This window comes from Dermacentor albipictus, chromosome 3 (genome assembly GCF_038994185.2).
Source record: "Dermacentor albipictus isolate Rhodes 1998 colony chromosome 3, USDA_Dalb.pri_finalv2, whole genome shotgun sequence".
Lineage (NCBI taxonomy): Eukaryota > Metazoa > Arthropoda > Arachnida > Ixodida > Ixodidae > Dermacentor > Dermacentor albipictus.
In genome coordinates, this window is record NC_091823.1 from 33116261 (window position 1) to 33132922 (window position 16662).

The following is a 16662-nucleotide window of genomic DNA, read 5'->3' on the forward strand; positions in this document are numbered from 1 at the left end:
CTAGAATAACTTGAATAACTCTAGAAGTGACGTGGCACAGACATTTAGGTTATGATCTGTCTACCTGCGCTCTTTACCAGTGAGGCAACTGCGAGATTTCATTACTTCCAGAAGAAGGCCTCTGCCGACTGCCCGTGTTTAATGGCATTGCTTCTTTCCTAATTTCAGGTTTGATTTGATGGTCAATGGTGGTGGAGCAGTGACGTTGCAGTTTCGACGGGACCCGTTCGATCTTCACGAGCGAACTGTAATGGTGCCTTGGAATGAAATAGTTGTCATGAACAAGGTGATCATGAGCCTCAGCCAGAACAAGGCGCTTGAGAACAGAGGCCTCGCCTGTACCGACCATGACTACGACACCATGAGGCCCGTCGTACTGGCCACCTGGAAGCATGGTTTCCAAGGTGGATGTCCGGAGAGAAGTGCCGTCCTAGCCGAATCGCAGGTACGCTCAAAATTCTCCTTTGGCGCAAGAATTCGCAAACGTTCATTGGACAGCCACTTCACGAAACTGGTGGGCTGTTGCTGTGACGTAATGTATACTCCGTTCCATATATAGCAGTCAATGCTATGAACGCTAGGCAAGAAGTTCGGTCAAGAAAAGTTATCACTCCGCGCGTTCCGCCTGTGCTTTCTGGGCATTCGCCCATGCCTCGCTGCGCGCCAACATGCATGTGAGGCTCCTCGCGACGGGTTGCAAAAAAAAAAATCCGAAAAGAACAAGAAAACTAAAAATGTTCTAAAACAACGCATTAGCAGCTGTATACTACAGTTTGTTTCTAAGCATTAAAAATTGTTTCATTCGGTACTACTGAGCTATATATAAAGAACAGTTTAGCACAATTGTGGTAAAAAAACATCAAACTATATCCATGTGCGAACGAAGCCACTGCAAGAAAGCTTTCTAGCCTCCACAGCGTTGACTGCTATGTATGGAACGGAGCATAGACAATGAGATCGTTGAGATACACAGGCACTAATACTGGAGGGGCAGCAGGGCAATTTACCTATTATGCCAGTTCCCAGCGTACCAGTTAAACCTCAGCTCTCGGTTAAAACAAAAGAAGAAAAAAATTATCCGCTTTTTTTTTTAACATAAGAAGTATGTACAAATTGCCGGTATAACTTGATGCACCATTTTTCCGTAGCATCTTTCTCAAAGCGGTTGATCGCCCTTTGACAATGTTGTTGCACGTTTTTCCGCTCTGATTCTCCCAGGTCGTGCAAGAAAGTATTGCCATACCTGGGACTGCCCTGCACCTCGTCTACCACAGCAGCAGGGCCGGAGGCTATCTATCCACCATACAACTCCAGCTGACTCCCGAAACCATTCCGTTGACTCTGAGGCTGATCCACCTCAAGATATCGATAGAGGGCATCCTTTTTGAGAAGAAGTTTGAAGCTGACCCAGGAATCAAATTTACTTACGCCTGGAACCGCAGGAACGTCTATAGGCAAAAAGTTTACGGAGTTGCTGTGGCAACAGGTAAGCATGCATGTGTTTACTCGCACGTACAGTGCAATTACTATAGATAACGAAGTGCTACATTTACGTCGTGCTTGTGGGGCTTTTTTTTTTCTTCGACAAGGTATGTTAACTTAGCCTTAGCAGACAACAGATCAATATCATTTTTGCTGAGCAGCACTGCTACATGCAGTGCTGCACCTACATGAACACTTGCATCTGCACCAAGTCGAAATTCCTGACTTTTCTGTTTTCAGGGGTTCTATATCCCTATTCCTATGTCCTCCTTTGTAAATGTTCAAGCGCAACAAAAAAAAGGGGGAGAAATAGAACTTTAAGTTATTTTCTGTCTTAAAATCTCAATCTAAGCATAATGTCAACCCTATTTGATTTTAGCATTTGCGTAGAGAGTAGAAAGTTAGAATGGGCTAACGATTTTCTTAGTCTATACCCTATGAGACTTTCTTAAATTAATGACGAATTCATTGTCTGTTCCCTGTATTTTTCAGTGTACGTCGGTTATGAATACAGCAACTGTCCATCGGTAATATGGGAAGTGCAAGCCACACAAGTGAGTGGACACGACATGAGCATATCGGAGATAGGAGGGTGGAATCTGGACATACATCACAGATACAATTTTCACGAAGGTGAGTGAGTTACAGAGAGGAACACGGTACTAAGTAGACATTGATGCTTTCGGTTTCACATAACACTTTGGCGCTGTTCTTGTTCGTTCTTATTAGGCATTCTACAGAAAGGAGATGGAACAAACATTTACTTAAAGAACAAGCCCAAAGTGATGCTTACTGCAGTGGGCGATGGCCAGCAAAGGCCGCTTCACTGCCCGCAGTGCAACGGGATTGCCAAAGAACAAAGATTGCTGGCACCGGTTGCGTTGGCGTCTTCGCCAGACGGCTCAATTTACGTTGGTGACTTCAACCTCATTCGACAAATTACCACTGATGGCAAAATTCGCACCATTGTAGAACTCAGGTGAGAAATGGTTCATATTGAAATAGCTGCTAAGGTGCTCGCTGCTTGACAAAAGATGAATACCCGCGGGTGTTTCATTGAGCTCACACGTTCAAGAAAAACTTATATTAAGTCTACCTCTGTTCTGTTGTCTTTTTAGTGCCGCGCAAGTAGCCTACCGATATCACCTGGCTGTCGGCCCGGCTGATGGCAGGTTGTACCTCTCGGACCCCGAGCGGTACCAGATTCTCCAAATTGTCACCTACAAGGACATTCCAGATGTGAAAAACAACGTGATGGTTGTTGTTGGAAACGGTGCAAAGTGCTTGCCCGGGGACAAGATGCTGTGCGGCGATGGTAGACCGGCGAGGGATGCAAAGCTCGCTTATCCAAAAGGTTAAAATCAGCAGTACACTTCTCCATCGCTGTCCTGTTTTTTTTTATTCAAGCGCTTAGTTCTTACACTGTTTTGATGATAGCCAACATTATTTTCTCATGATGATTGCTTATTTCACAGGCATTGCCATCTCAATGCACAATGAAATTTTCATCGCCGATGGCACGAACATTCGCATGGTGGATAAGCATGGAATTATTCATACCCTCATCGGAGACCACTATCACAAGAACCACTGGAAACCAATTCCATGCACAGGAACATTCTCCCTCACACAAGTAAGTTTTAGACATGCCGTGCAACGGATACATTAATTGTTCTCATGGTCTAAAGAAGGGGCTTATTGTCGAGAGACATCTTTATGCAGCATCCAATGGGTTCCACTCACGTAGAGCCAACCATTGGATTTTTAATTCATGTGTACATTTTGTCGGAAATCTCTAATAAGTCTTCTGCCTTATCCATGTGACATAATTTTTTTAATGGCATCGCCGTTACGCTTTAAAGGCTCTAAGTATTTTCTGTACGAATAACCCTTTCGTCTGATATGTTTTACATATACTATGTGTAACTTCCAGTTCCTTTGCCTCTTCATTGCAGTAGACTTCTTAGCTCCTTCTTTATTTGCATCCACTTGCTCTTTGGTAGGACTTAGTCCTTTTCCTACTCTTTGCAGGTCAACCTTCGCTGGCCGACTGAGCTCAGCATCAACCCACTTGACAACTCCCTTCACATTCTTGACGACCACATGGTCTTGAGAGTTACGCCAGACAAGCGCATCAAAATCGTCGCCGGTCGGCCGCTGCACTGTCCATCAACGGCAGGGCGAGAAAGGAGCGACTTCGCGACGGACGTGTTCCTCGAAGCCCCTCAGAGCCTCGCCTTCGGACCCAACGGGGACCTCTACATCGCCGAGTCCGACTCGCAGCTCGTCAATCGTGTGCGCGTGCTCGGAAGCGATGGCCGCATCAGCCGCTTCGCTGGCGCCGAACTCAAGTGCTCGTGCCTCGAGCTCAACTGCAAGTGCTTCGACGAAGACCACTTCCTTGCATCCACGTCCAAGCTGAGCACTATTTCATCGATAACCGTGACCCCGGACGGAATCCTTCATGTATGCGACCAGGGCAACCTCCGCGTGCGGTCGGTCACCGCGTCGCTGCCGAAGCCCAACGACCAGCACCTCTACGAAATATACTCTCCGGAGACCCAGCAGGTGTACACGTTCAACCGGCACGGCCAGCACACCTCGACGCGCAACATCCTCACGGGCAAGGTGATCTACACGTTCACGTACAACGTGAACACCTCCTTCGGAAAGCTGAACACCGTGACGGACGCCGAGGGGAACAAGATCTACATCCTTCGCGACTACAGCAACCACGTGAAGACCATCGAGAACACGCAGGGGGCCAAATGCCAGGTGGAGATGTCGCGCATGAAGTTGCTCCAGAGCTTCGTAACGCCGGACAACTTCAAGACCGTGTTCGACTACCACGGAAGCACGGGCCTGGTTCGCAGCAAAATCGACAGCTCGGGGCGCTCCGTGGTGTACGCCTACGACGAGTACGGCCGCCTCACGGAGGCCATCACACCCAGCGGCCAGACCATCCGGCTGTCGTACAACCTTAGCACCAAGGGCGCCTCGGTCACCGTCACACGCGACAGCAAGGACCCGGTGTCACTGCTCATCAAGGGCTCTGACGTCACCACTCGGATCGGTAAGGCCGCAAATCTATTCATCGCCGGGTGATTTAAAGTGACACTGAATGAACATGTTGATTGAAGCCAGATGATTCGTATAGTTATAGAATTACGAGAAAGCTAACATTTACCGACATCGGAGGTTCGTGTGCCATAAAACTGTGTAAAGGAGAAAGACCTATTGGTGACGCGCACTTCCCTGCAAATGCGCAAAATTCGGAAGAACTTTTCTGTAATGTCCGACTGTGGAAACAAGTTGTCAATCGGAATGAGCTGTTCATGGGAAAAAAACAATTATGCTTAAGAGTACACGACAATCACACAATGAAAGGCAAGGTTGACACCGTGCACATTCATACAAAAAACATGATGATGGTTTCAGGTTAGGCAGGTGTAGACGTTCATAGAACAATTCAGCTTAGCAACCTCTGTAGGCTTTTCTTTCTGATACAATACCTTGATCCAAGAAAATAACCTAAAATCTCAGATGACAGGCAAATTCGCAGCTGCAATTTGGCCTAGTACAGTTTGGAGTTATCTCACCCGTAAGCCACCTTTTTGACCGAGAAACACTCAGGTATTTCAAATAGGCTAATCTACCATCTTAAGGTTATGTAGTGGTAACTTGTGTAATCGCTTACTGAAGTATTTCATGAGTTAAAATACGATTTTGTCGATTATTTATTTGAATATTATTAGTTCACCTTTTGCAAATGACGGGAATTCGTGCTGTCTAGTCAGGAGATTCTGAACGCGTTGAGCGTTAGACGATATTCATGTGAACATTGATCACCATGTTAGGCAAAGTCAAAATGTATTTCACGGTGTGCCTTTACGAATTTCTACAACAGGTCGCAGCTTCGCCCGAAATGCGAAGCATTGATAGCGGTATACATGTATCGGGCAACTACGCGAAGTATGGTTCGTAGCTTTATCACCGGTGTATAAAATGCAGAAAACATTTGCTCCCTAATTAACAAGCACGGCGTCGCGTGACACAAACAAACAAGTTTGCCGGCCGCGAGGTGCGAACGCTTTGTGCTGCCGCTCCCTTCACCACGTCTCAGAAACTTGAGATTACTCGACGTCCAACACTAGGTGCACGCGTATGATGTCACCAACCATATCGGCTCGGCCTGAACGTTTGCACCCGCAACAGATTGTCTTCAAGATATGCGGGTGGGTCGCGTATGCGCTTAGCCGCGCTGATAGCTATGCGCAGCCATGGCTGGGCTGGATGAGGCGACGTGCGCTCACCTGCCCACACTAGCGCGCACTTGATCACGTTACCGCGCGTTGACCTGATCCCCCACACCCCTAGCGCGCGCGCGCTTGGTTACGTGGCCTCAAAAACTAGCCGCGTGGGAACATGGGGCGAATCAAGCTACCATCCTTCTCCCCTCACCCTCCGGCGGTTTCCCTCGCACCCGAAACATACGGCGCGCAGGGTGCGATAAGATGTTATCGCACTTGGTTTTTATACGAAACATCACAGTGATGATGACGACAAACGCCGACGGCGAATTTCGCCTGGAGTGTGTTGCTACCGCAATCACAAATAGTTCTGAAGAAGACGTTATTATAGTCTGATAATTGTTACTGAATTAGTATAACTGCACTTGTTTTCTTTTTCTATGTTGCTTCACCACATGAGGTGCTTGTTTGCGAAAGATATAGATTTACGGGAGAAAACGCGCGTCTTTGTTGCCAATACGTTAGTTACGTTCCTAAAAGTTCATAGAATGGTGAAAGGAGTTAAGCTGCCGCACATTAAAGTGCTCAACCACACCAGAGTATTCCTTATTCTTGTCATTCTTTCTGTCATGTTTTTTGATCAAGTATCCAATCTTGCCGACGAGATTAAATCAAACATTTACAGTATACACGTATACATTTGGAAAGAAACGTACAAATTGACACAAGATAAATTCGTGAGTGGTGTTCAGCGCAAAGCACAATATGAAGAAAACGGGGACCGTAGGGCGGCAGAGAAAGGATAAGCCCCTGTATTATATCTATCTTGTCGGCCCTTACTTAAAATGCTGATCCAATCTTTCCAGGCCTGTCAGAAGAACGGATCACTCAGACCTCCGATGGCAGCCTCCTGCTGTTATCCGAGGACGCGAGCTCACGGGACATCGAAACTGTTGCCAACCCCGTCATCACCGACCTGAGCCCTGTGTTGGGAGAGACGTTCCCCGTGCCAGCCAAGCTGCGCATCAGCCTGAGCGACGATGTGATCCAACGCTTCGAGTGGCGCTACTACCTGCGCCGCGAGGGCAAGGCGCGTCAGAAGCAGATCATGCAAGTCGGCCGCAAGTTGAAGGTTCGTGTTCGCTCAGCTGCTCCTGGGCCGGCTCTCCATTCGCGTCGTTCACACCCTACTCCGGCGCTCTTGGAAGGCACCGAATGCATGCTACGAATTATAAGAACTCATTGGTTTTGCTATTAAACTGGTCCTACTTATGCCGCGTACTCCGCAACCATAAAAAGTTGCTTACTAGCCAAACGCTATTACATTTCCTGACTTTAAGCAATGGTTATGAGCGAGGCTGGAGTTTTACTATACCGGCGCCATTTCCGTGAAAGTGCAGCCAATTTTCTCAGTAACTGCTAAGAATATCTTGTTCTCTTCTCACTCTTCCTAACTGTGGGCTCACCAAAGCTATTTAAAATCAATAAATTTGTCTTTTTGTCATGGCGTCGCATGCTAAATTCGAAACTTTGTTTCTTTAAAATGTTAAGGAGGGGGGTGGCTGGTATTGTAAAAAGATGGGGAATGCTTAAATTCTCGTTAATACCGTACGCTCTGGAAGTAACGACAATTTCCACACCCGGCTGTCAAAATTTTTCACCGCGCGCGCGAGAGGTCCGAGTTCGCGACTCAGAGCCCGGCGGCTTCTTTTCCTGCGCAGGTGAACGGCGACAACTTGTTGGCGATCGAGTTCGACAGGCAGCAGTACAGCGAGACGCTGTACGACCGCAATCAGCTGGCTCTGCTCACGGTTCGCTACGACTCCCTGGGGCACCCGCTCAGTTGGCAGCCGACGCAGAACGTGACCTCGGTGACCCTGGAGTACGACCGATTCGGCCGCTTGATCCGCTGGGAGCGCGGGCAGCTCAGCGAGAAGTACTCGTTCGACATTCGCGGTCGCCTGGCCGACGTCCGATACGCGGACGGAAGCGGCATCATGTACAAGTACGACGATGGACCCATCAGCGTGGTGAGTGGCGCCGCCTGACTGCCAGCCGAAACGCTTTGCACAAACATATCAGTATACACCAGCAGCAAGTGTCTTCAGAGCGTCGACGCAATGGCGTAAACTCCGAAGCCGCTGTCGCAGTGTTCGCTAGCTACCAAGAATCGCACAGTCGGAAACAGAAAGAGCGTACTATTGCAAGCAGCGCGAGAACGGGACCAATATTAAGGAGCATACAACACGGGTGCTGTGTCGTGTATTTCCTCAATCTTAGTCATGTTGTCGCACAATTTGCAGTAGTATGTCTTCGTAGAAATAAGCCAGGCTAACCACCATATTAAAGAAAGGGTCGGCGACCGTGGTTGTTACTGTCCATATGGCAGAATAATACCACCGCATATATAGAATCATTCAAGAGCGAAAGTTCGCTCTTTGGAACAGCCAGATGACTTTGCAAATGTTGGGGGTGACTCTGAGCTTGAGTAAAGACAAGTGGCAGCAAGCTCATTAGTTATATGTGCCGGCGGAAGTAGCTATTAAAATGTTGTTCAGAGCAACAGTTATTTTCGGTATCAGGCCGAGAAGTACTTGTACCAGTTTGTTTAGAATAGCAGCCGAATTCACTGAGAAAATCACTGTATACGGAGCTTCGCATTAAAAAGAAACTGTTTAAGCTGATGGTATTTGAAATCATCTGCTGTGCTGAAACGAAAACGTGTCCAAGTAGTGTAACTTAGGCTAGGAAATGCTGCTCGCATGTGAAAATCAAGAAGACCACAGCTACTGTGAGCATTGCACTGTTCGAAACACTATCTTTATACTGTACTTGCGACTATACTATGATGTAATGCTTACACCGCTTCTGTTTCTTTCCCTATTTGTTTTCAGCCGACGGAAATCATCCTTCCCAGTGGCAGTCGGTACATACTCCAGTACGATGTATCCGGAAGTCTCCAAGCTGTGATTACTCCAAACGGACACAAACACGAGATAGCCACGCAGACATCGATAGGATTTTACAAGCTCCTGTACCTGGCGCCGGGCGTGGGGCATCCGTACGTTCTTCACTACAATGACCGCGGGCAGGTGTTGGCTAAGTTCTTTCCCAAGAACAAAGGCCGCGTCGTCTACACTTACACAGAGGAGGGAAGGCTGGAAAGCATCCTGTGTGGCCCTGAGAGAACGGATTTCTACTACCACAACAGCACGGCTCTCATCAAGAGCATCACAAAGAACGTCCCAGGGCTGGACTTCAGGGTTGACTACCGCCACCACGGGTCACTTCTCAAGGAGGAACGTCACCGTTACAACAGCCGTAGTGGATTGGACGGAGCCAAGTTCCGGTACCAGTACGATCCTCGGCTCTCATCAGTCGAGGTAGAGATCAATGGAAAGAGCACCATCACGACAAAGTACCGGTACAACAGCGAGTCCGGAACCCTCGAACAAGTTCAGCAGTTTCTCGTGCACAGGCCCAAGCTGAACAGCATATTCATTCAAGACGAGGCAAGGCAGTATTCGAAGACTATCGGCACGGACACGTACGGACGGTTGGTGGTGCTCGCCATAACGCTCTGGAACAAGGAGATCTTTTCACTCAGCCTGCAGTATGACAACAGGAGTAGGATCAAACACGCCCACACCAAAATAGGTAAAGACCATGCCAGCCACACCACCAATTACACCTACACTGTCGATGGCTTCTTAGAAGAAGTGTCCGGGGCGCAGTCTTGGAGATTTATCTACGACATCAATGGGAACATGAAAAGCCTCTGGGAAGGACCGCGACAGATTTCTCTGCGACACGATGACGGGGACAGACTCATCGGATACGGAGACGTCGAGCTCTACCTTGTGGACGTTCGCGGGTTCATCGTTCAGCGAGGAGAGGAGAAATTCAAGTTCAACGCGATGGGTCAACTCATACACGCTTTTGAGTTGCACCAGTACGAGGTTCAGTACGTGTACGACGCGCAGAACAGACTCACAGCGCGAAAGGACCACAGGGGAAACATCACCCAGTTCATCTACGCTGACCTTCAGCGTCCGAACGCAATCACGCACATGCATTACCCGAAAGACTCGCTCACGTTCGTGCTTATTTACGACACACTGGGTCACCTCATTTACATGCAGCAAGGCAACAACAAATTCTACGTAGCTTGCGACCACCTCGGATCTCCCGTCGCCGTCTTCAGCTCTGAAGGAACCATCATCAAGGAGATCCAGCGAAATCCGTTCGGCAAAGTGACATACGACTCCAATCCGGAGTTCTTCCTGCCCGTCGATTTCCAGGGTGGTTTGCGAGACCCTGTGACTCAGCTCATCCACTTCGGTGGAAGGGTTTACGACGCCCTTGGTGTGCAGTGGTTGACACCAAACTGGGAAAGCATGCCGACCCTTCTTCAAAAGCCATATGACATCCATCTGTATAGATTCCACGGCAACGATCCCATCAATACTGCGCAGGCTGACGGTGGACATCTGAATGGTAAGTTTTTGAGCCATGACTGTACGCTGTCGTCATGAACTTGTTTGTCGCGTAGCGTGATGTCGGCTATGTACATTGTGCTCAAGTGTTGGTTTTCGTGGCTTGTAACTTCCTTGAAGTGCGGTGAAAATAATCTATCACAAAAGTTGAAAGAAATTAGGCCGCACATAAAGGAAATAGTCTTAAAAATGCGGTTGCAAGTTCCAAACATGGCCGTATAAATACCGTATTTACTCCTGTAAGGCAGGCCCTCGTGCCCTCGTGTAACGCCCGCACCCCCTTATTGTAGCGCAAAAATTTGAGAAAAAAGGCTTCGCTAAGCGTCACGCGCATACTCGTGTACGGACTAATTCCCGCAAGCCGCTACAAAATTGCACTATAGTGCGTCTCCGCGAAATCGACCGCCGACTGAAAATGTGTTCGCAGTCGACCACCAGTGGTTGCATTTATTTGCATAGTAGTCTGAGCACAGTTCGATGTTTCAGTGAGTAGCCATAAGTCTCTTTTGCGTAAGGCCCGCACGCGGTAAAAATTCTAAAGAAAAATTACGGGCGTTACATGACTAAATACCCTATTCCATCAATTCCCACCCAACGTTATTCTTACCTTCAGTGATCCATACAATGTCAGCATGCAGTGATCCACGAGCTATTCTGAACCTTGTTGTCATTCTACCATCGTTTCGGTAACAGCAATTATTTCTTTCCACGAAATCAAAAAGCTTTTCTTGTGTCTGCTCGTTGCATAGTGGTATAGAGCTAACTGAAACGGTTACTCTTGAAGCAAAGACCATTGATCAACGCTGTTTCTAGTTGGGCAAGATACTCCGGGAAAATTACCATGCCGGAATACAGCTACACTATATACATACATACTGATCTCATCTGGAGCCTAACAAACTGTAGCGTGAGGTTGAATTAACGGGCTACTAAAATCACTAGAATTTCAACAACCAATGCACTGTGTGCAAACGCGCATCGTAAAGGGAGCTTCATGCAGGAAGCACATGGGTCAGAACGCTAATTCACACTTGTAGCGTTTCACGTGTTTGCATTAATTCTGCTTAGCACTGCCAGGTGCGGTTCGCGGTTAGCACAGTTGGTAGAACATCACCGCTGTCTGATGGCGACCCCCGCTTGATCCGCAGGACAAAGATGAATTCCTCCTGAGCTGCAAAGTTTTGTTTGCGAGGCATTGCATCGTTTCTTTACTTCTTGTTTCCCTTGTAGCACTGCGCTTTTATCGAAACTAATTTGGCTCATCCACTGTGCCTGGTGAGTAACCTCGTTTTCATTACCTTGCCAGACCTGCCAGCCTGGATGGCGGCCCTGGGCTACGACATGCGACGAGTGCTGGTAGCGCCGCAGACCCGGTGCCCGCCGGACACGCGTGTCGGAGCGCCCGTTCCCGAGGCCGTGCCGGTCATCTCCGGCCTCAGCTGCATGGCCGACATCGTGCAGGCCGAGTTCTACCGCTTCTCTACCGTTCCCAAGACGGCAGTGAAGCTGGACAGCAGCAGCTTCCAGCGGCACATCAACTCGCGCGTATCCAACCTGCCCTCCGTGCTGGGCGACGGCATCCTGCTCTCGCGAGGCGACGCGCACCGCGCCGCCGTGCACGTGGTGAGCGAATCGAGCCCCATCCTACGCGACGTCATGGTCGCCATCTTCAACGACACCCTGGTGGTGGACATCCACTTCTCGCTGCACGGCCAAGACTCATTCTTCTTCGTCCAGCCTCAGTTGTCCAAGGCCGATGAGGACTGGGTCCAGCTGGGCCGCCTGGGGACCATGTTCAACATCACGAAGCACGTCGTCGAGAGCGAGGGCGTCGGAGGCCCCCGAGGCCAGGTCGACATCCGCATGCACAGCACCAGCGTCGTGCTCAACATCCGCTACGGCACGTCCCTGCAGGAGGAGCGCCACCGGCTGATGCGGCACGCCCGCCGACGCGCCGTGGACGACGCCTGGACCCAGGAGTTGGAGCTCGTCAGGAACGGCCACAAGGGCTCCAACGACTGGACCAAAGGCGAGCGCGAGGAGCTCATGGCCACGGGAATGGTGGCGCGGTACTTCGGCACGGACGTGCACGACATCGAGAAGTACCCCGAACTGGCCGACGACCCGAGCAACGTGGCCTTCCGCAAGGAGAACTCAAGGAAACGCAGGGGCAAGACGCGCCGAGCCCGGCTTAAGGCGGACGCCTAGGGTCGCCGCCAACCGTATTCCTATTCTTTAGCGAAGGCATAGGTCTCTATTTTCAATTCTCTTCTCGGCCGGTGCGCAGTGAGCGAAGCCGTCGAAATCAGCGCCAGCTTGTGCACGCCACGAGAGAGACGGAAGACGGGAAAAGGAAATGTTGTTCAAGAGTTTTGCCGCTCTTCTGCGTGAACCACTCGCGAGAGTGTGACTGAAGGAAATACTATTTTGTTATTGTTTCTTGTGTTCCGAAAAAAAAAAGAACAGGTGCGCAGGCAGCATCTGGCGTTGTCACTACTAGTCCACCGATTTTTCTCGGCGTGTTTTTTTCTTTTTTTTAACCCTTTGTTCGCTTTTGTGCATTCACTTTGGTCGAAGCGCTCATGAAGTGTTCGTACTCAGCTGTCATGATGCACTCTTACTATAACAAATGTAAAGAGCCCGCATGTGAGCCCACATGACGAGCTCTCACTTGTTTCCAACGATGTGCAATTTTTCTTTGTAATATATTATACATGTATGTATACATACGTTATTACTTTCATCCCACAGCAGGCTCATAGCATTCAACTGCCATCCTTCTTCGACCTGTTTCCATGCTCAATTGCAGTTTTATTTTGCCGAGCTTCACAAAGAAACAAAAAGGTGGCGACGTTTTAACGCGATGGGCATTTTTTTGTAAAAATGAGCCACATCAGACTTTTTGTACATACGAGAGAAAAAAAAAAGGCCATATGTCCTCGACCCAGTCCATAAAAGAACAAGGTGTCGTTTCGTTTTCTGTGTCAGAACGCTGCGATTCGCTGTTGCGAATCGCAAAACAAACTCTCGGTCCATTTTCAGGGTATTCCGTGCCCTAGACTTGGTGTGTCCTCTGGACAACACGAGACAAGGACACGCTGTACATTTCCTTCCTACGTGGTTTTGTCGATGTCAAACTACGTGAGCTCTCCACCTTTCTCGAGTGGTTAAGTGTTTCGGACGGGCGTGAATGACACTTCTGACGGTGCTTTTCGGGATCTCGGTGGGTTCACTCGTTTTCTGTGTGCCTGTGTTGGTTGGGTTTCCTTCCGGCGGCTCCTCTGCTGGCTCCGCAAAGCCGGCAAGCGGCGGTGTGACTGTGCAGCGAGCGATGTGCGTACCTAAATATGCTGCTTTTTTGTTGGTTTGTGACATGAAGTGCCTTATATGAGAGCGTCCCTTGATTTGTCCTCTGTACACTGTACCTATTCTCCCCAAATTTGTGCCCCACCACCCCTTACCTGGAGGTCTCCGTATCCTAAGCTGTCTTTCCGGCTCCTAGTTCTGGTTCGTGTTTACCGACGTATGCGTGCCCTCTGTTACCGTCTCGATGTAGTATCGCTCCGAATCCGCCTCTAAGTGTTGACAGAGCTTTATGTACGTCGACGTGGTTCGAGCTCGAAGCCTTGTATGAACAGTCCACTCGGTGATCCACTCTTTCCAGTCAGTCAGTGTCTCCACAAGCGATGGAAAGCGCTTTACTCCCCTAGTTTTCTCTCCGTAGCTCACTGCAGGCTCTAAATGTCCAACGATTGGTGCCAGTCTGACAAAAAATAAAACATTCGACAGAAGTGCTCTCCTCTCGATCTATAAAAGAAAAACAATTTCGCAAGGCTGTTGGAACATGCAAATCACTGAGGACAGTTCATCACTGCTGAGAAGGAGAAATGACTTTCGGTGCAGGAGCATTCAGCGGCGTAGCCTCCTCGGCCCAGGTCACTGTCTTAAGAGAGCAAAGTGATCATCGTTTGACAGACCATATATATATGTGTGTGTACGTATCGGCACTGCAGTGCGGCTGACAGTCGTGAGAACAATCTCTGGGCGCCTTTACTCCGGAAGCTCGAGCGTGATTATTCGTATAGGGAAAGGCAAACGCTCCTTGGGGAGAAGGCACGTAGCTGCGGCAGAAATCAGCATCCCGGTTGTGGAACATGTTGTCGCTTAGAGGTGCCAAAAGCCGCGGTCTCTCGATCGACGAGAAGGGCGCGCCATTGGATCCAGTTCTTGTTGACGTGTGCGTGTGTGTGTGTGTGTGTGTGTGCGCGCGTGACAGTGGATGCGTGCGCGGTTGCTTGTTTGTGCGTGTGTGTTCACGAGGCGTCTCTACTTCTGGCGCAAACTACTGTGCCCCTGGAAAGCGGGAAACAGAGCCACAAAAGAAAGAAAGAACAGAGAATACGTACCATGCCACCACGCTTGTCGGTCGATGTCTCCTCGATGTGTGCTGCTGCTGTTGCTGCGCGCTGTCTCGTATTTCGACGTCCTGAAACAGGGGACCCCACGCCGACATATCGCGCATGCGCGGTGGTGCGGCGGGCGCCCGAACGTGTACATAAAACTGACATATGAGACCGTGTGTGGCATCTATATTCCGTGTGATAACACGCTGTGGGAGATGGCATGACTGTGAAAAAGAGTCGCGATGAGATTATTGAGATTTGTACTTAATCTATACTCGTAAAAGAATAAAAATGTTTACATACTCAGAAACTGTTTGTATTTACTTAGTTCCTGCAAATGCAAAAAAAAGGCATTTCCCATGCAGTGTGGAAATCATTGTTATACAGATTCTTTTCACCGCGCTCCCGTGGGCGCCGCCATTTTGATCACGTGGTGAGGCGTTTACTGCTTGCCTCAGCCAGCTTCCATTGCCTCGGCGCAGAAAGCCGTTGTTTCAGAGGCTGTCGTCAACAGTGAGTGGGTGAACGACACGAACCTTTCGCTAATGCTTTAGAGGACATGTAGATCTCACATATGTATCCTTCCGAGCTCCTTATATCCTGTCCAGTGATGCGCGTACAAAAAGCAGGGCTAGGAAATGTTTTCCATGACAGTAGTACACACATTCAGCCGCTTTAATAAAATGTAGTTACTGTCATTTGCTCATCGTTTTTCTTTATTGCCAATGACTTCAAACCCAAAATTTGTCTTGTTAATTTTCTTCTTTTTTCATATTTTCTTTCTTTTTTTGTGCGAACGCATTACACTACTTATTTTCTACCTAATCGCTTGTGAATGTGCCATTTGCCTTTAATTTGTTTATATCGCACGCCGAGCTTCGCAGGTTCATCTTTTAAAGTTTCGTAGCAGGATACAAAAGGGATGTAATCGAGTTCTTCGCTCCTTTAGGTTGTAGCTGGGGACGAAATGTTCAGGTTCGAACATTGTTACGTAGCATGAAAACCACTCACTAGTCTGCATACTAGCTAATTATTTCAATAATTCCTAATGCGTAAACGTGAGTCTCGTAGTAAAGCGCTTCATGTTAGTGGATACCAGAAAAAGAACATTTGCATGCGCGAACCGGTGCTTGTTGAAGTTGCGGTGCTATCTGACCATGTTTTCGTGCAACATTGCCTTCCGTAAATCGGACTTACCGTCATCCTCACCCAAGCAACTTCATTTAGTCCTTTTAGGTGAGAAATACAGCGACTACACACACGTGTCTATACTGATTGCTCAACTGTATACTTCAAACAATTCCGGTGGCGCCGTAGGTATACAAACAAGGGGAATAACCCAACGGTTCAAGACTCCCCATATGACTACGTTTACTGCATGCAGATCTCGCGGCTCTCCGCGGTGCGTTTTATGCGATTCATGCAGATGGTGCTGGAAAATGGGCAGTCATTTCGATTCAAAGCCGGCATTACAATGTATGCAGTCGTTCCTCCGATATGGAACCGATGATCAACTGACGTGAGAAATCGTGGTATGTATCCATCACTTGAGAAAGAAGGGCCATATTTCTTTTCAGTCGATACCAGGGGGAGGGGTATTCTGCAAGTGTCCACTTAGTGGACATGTCCATTTCGTCAGCTGCTGGTGTTCTGATTCGCTGGGCTGGGTTACGTGTCATAAGCAGGCAGGCGCCCCCAGCCAATCAGCACCTTAGCAGCAGACGAAATAGATTCGTCCGCTAGATGGACACTTGCAGAACAGCCCCCAGGTCATTTCGGTATTACTTGAAGTGGTGACGCAAATAAGGCCGCTCGGACGTAAGACCAAGGATACCGCAGTGTCCCCACTCCTGCCTCAAAGAAAGACGCTGCGAGACAGCTTCATCTTCTGGCACGTGCACTCTGGTTAGCCGAGTGGAAGGCCGCACATACAAGGCTCACCAGACTGCACAGAGTAAGCCCTTCGCAGCAACCAGACTTCCGGTCCATAGAGTTTAGAGCATAGAGCACCATAGAGTTTCTCACTATAAC

The 16662-nt window shown here is 48.8% G+C and overlaps 1 protein-coding gene across 6 annotated transcripts in view; it reads left to right on the forward strand.

Annotated features, from left to right (window-relative positions):
- Ten-m (teneurin transmembrane protein Ten-m) overlaps positions 1–14941 on the forward strand; it is a 45354-nt gene extending 30413 nt beyond the window's left edge. For 5 of the 6 annotated variants that reach the window (XM_065433431.2, XM_065433437.2, XM_065433459.2 and 2 more), the window contains exons 15-25: positions 169–445; positions 1219–1486; positions 1975–2115; positions 2212–2461; positions 2601–2836; positions 2958–3115; positions 3514–4555; positions 6599–6864; positions 7454–7762; positions 8627–10229; positions 11535–14941. In XM_065433431.2, the coding sequence (XP_065289503.1) occupies positions 169–445; positions 1219–1486; positions 1975–2115; positions 2212–2461; positions 2601–2836; positions 2958–3115; positions 3514–4555; positions 6599–6864; positions 7454–7762; positions 8627–10229; positions 11535–12436 (5452 nt within the window). In that variant the 3' untranslated portion in view covers positions 12437–14941. The remainder of the gene's footprint in view (positions 1–168; positions 446–1218; positions 1487–1974; positions 2116–2211; positions 2462–2600; positions 2837–2957; positions 3116–3513; positions 4556–6598; positions 6865–7453; positions 7763–8626; positions 10230–11534) is intronic. The other variant, XM_065433452.2, reaches the window with a different exon arrangement.
- Positions 14942–16662: the final 1721 nt, after the last annotated feature.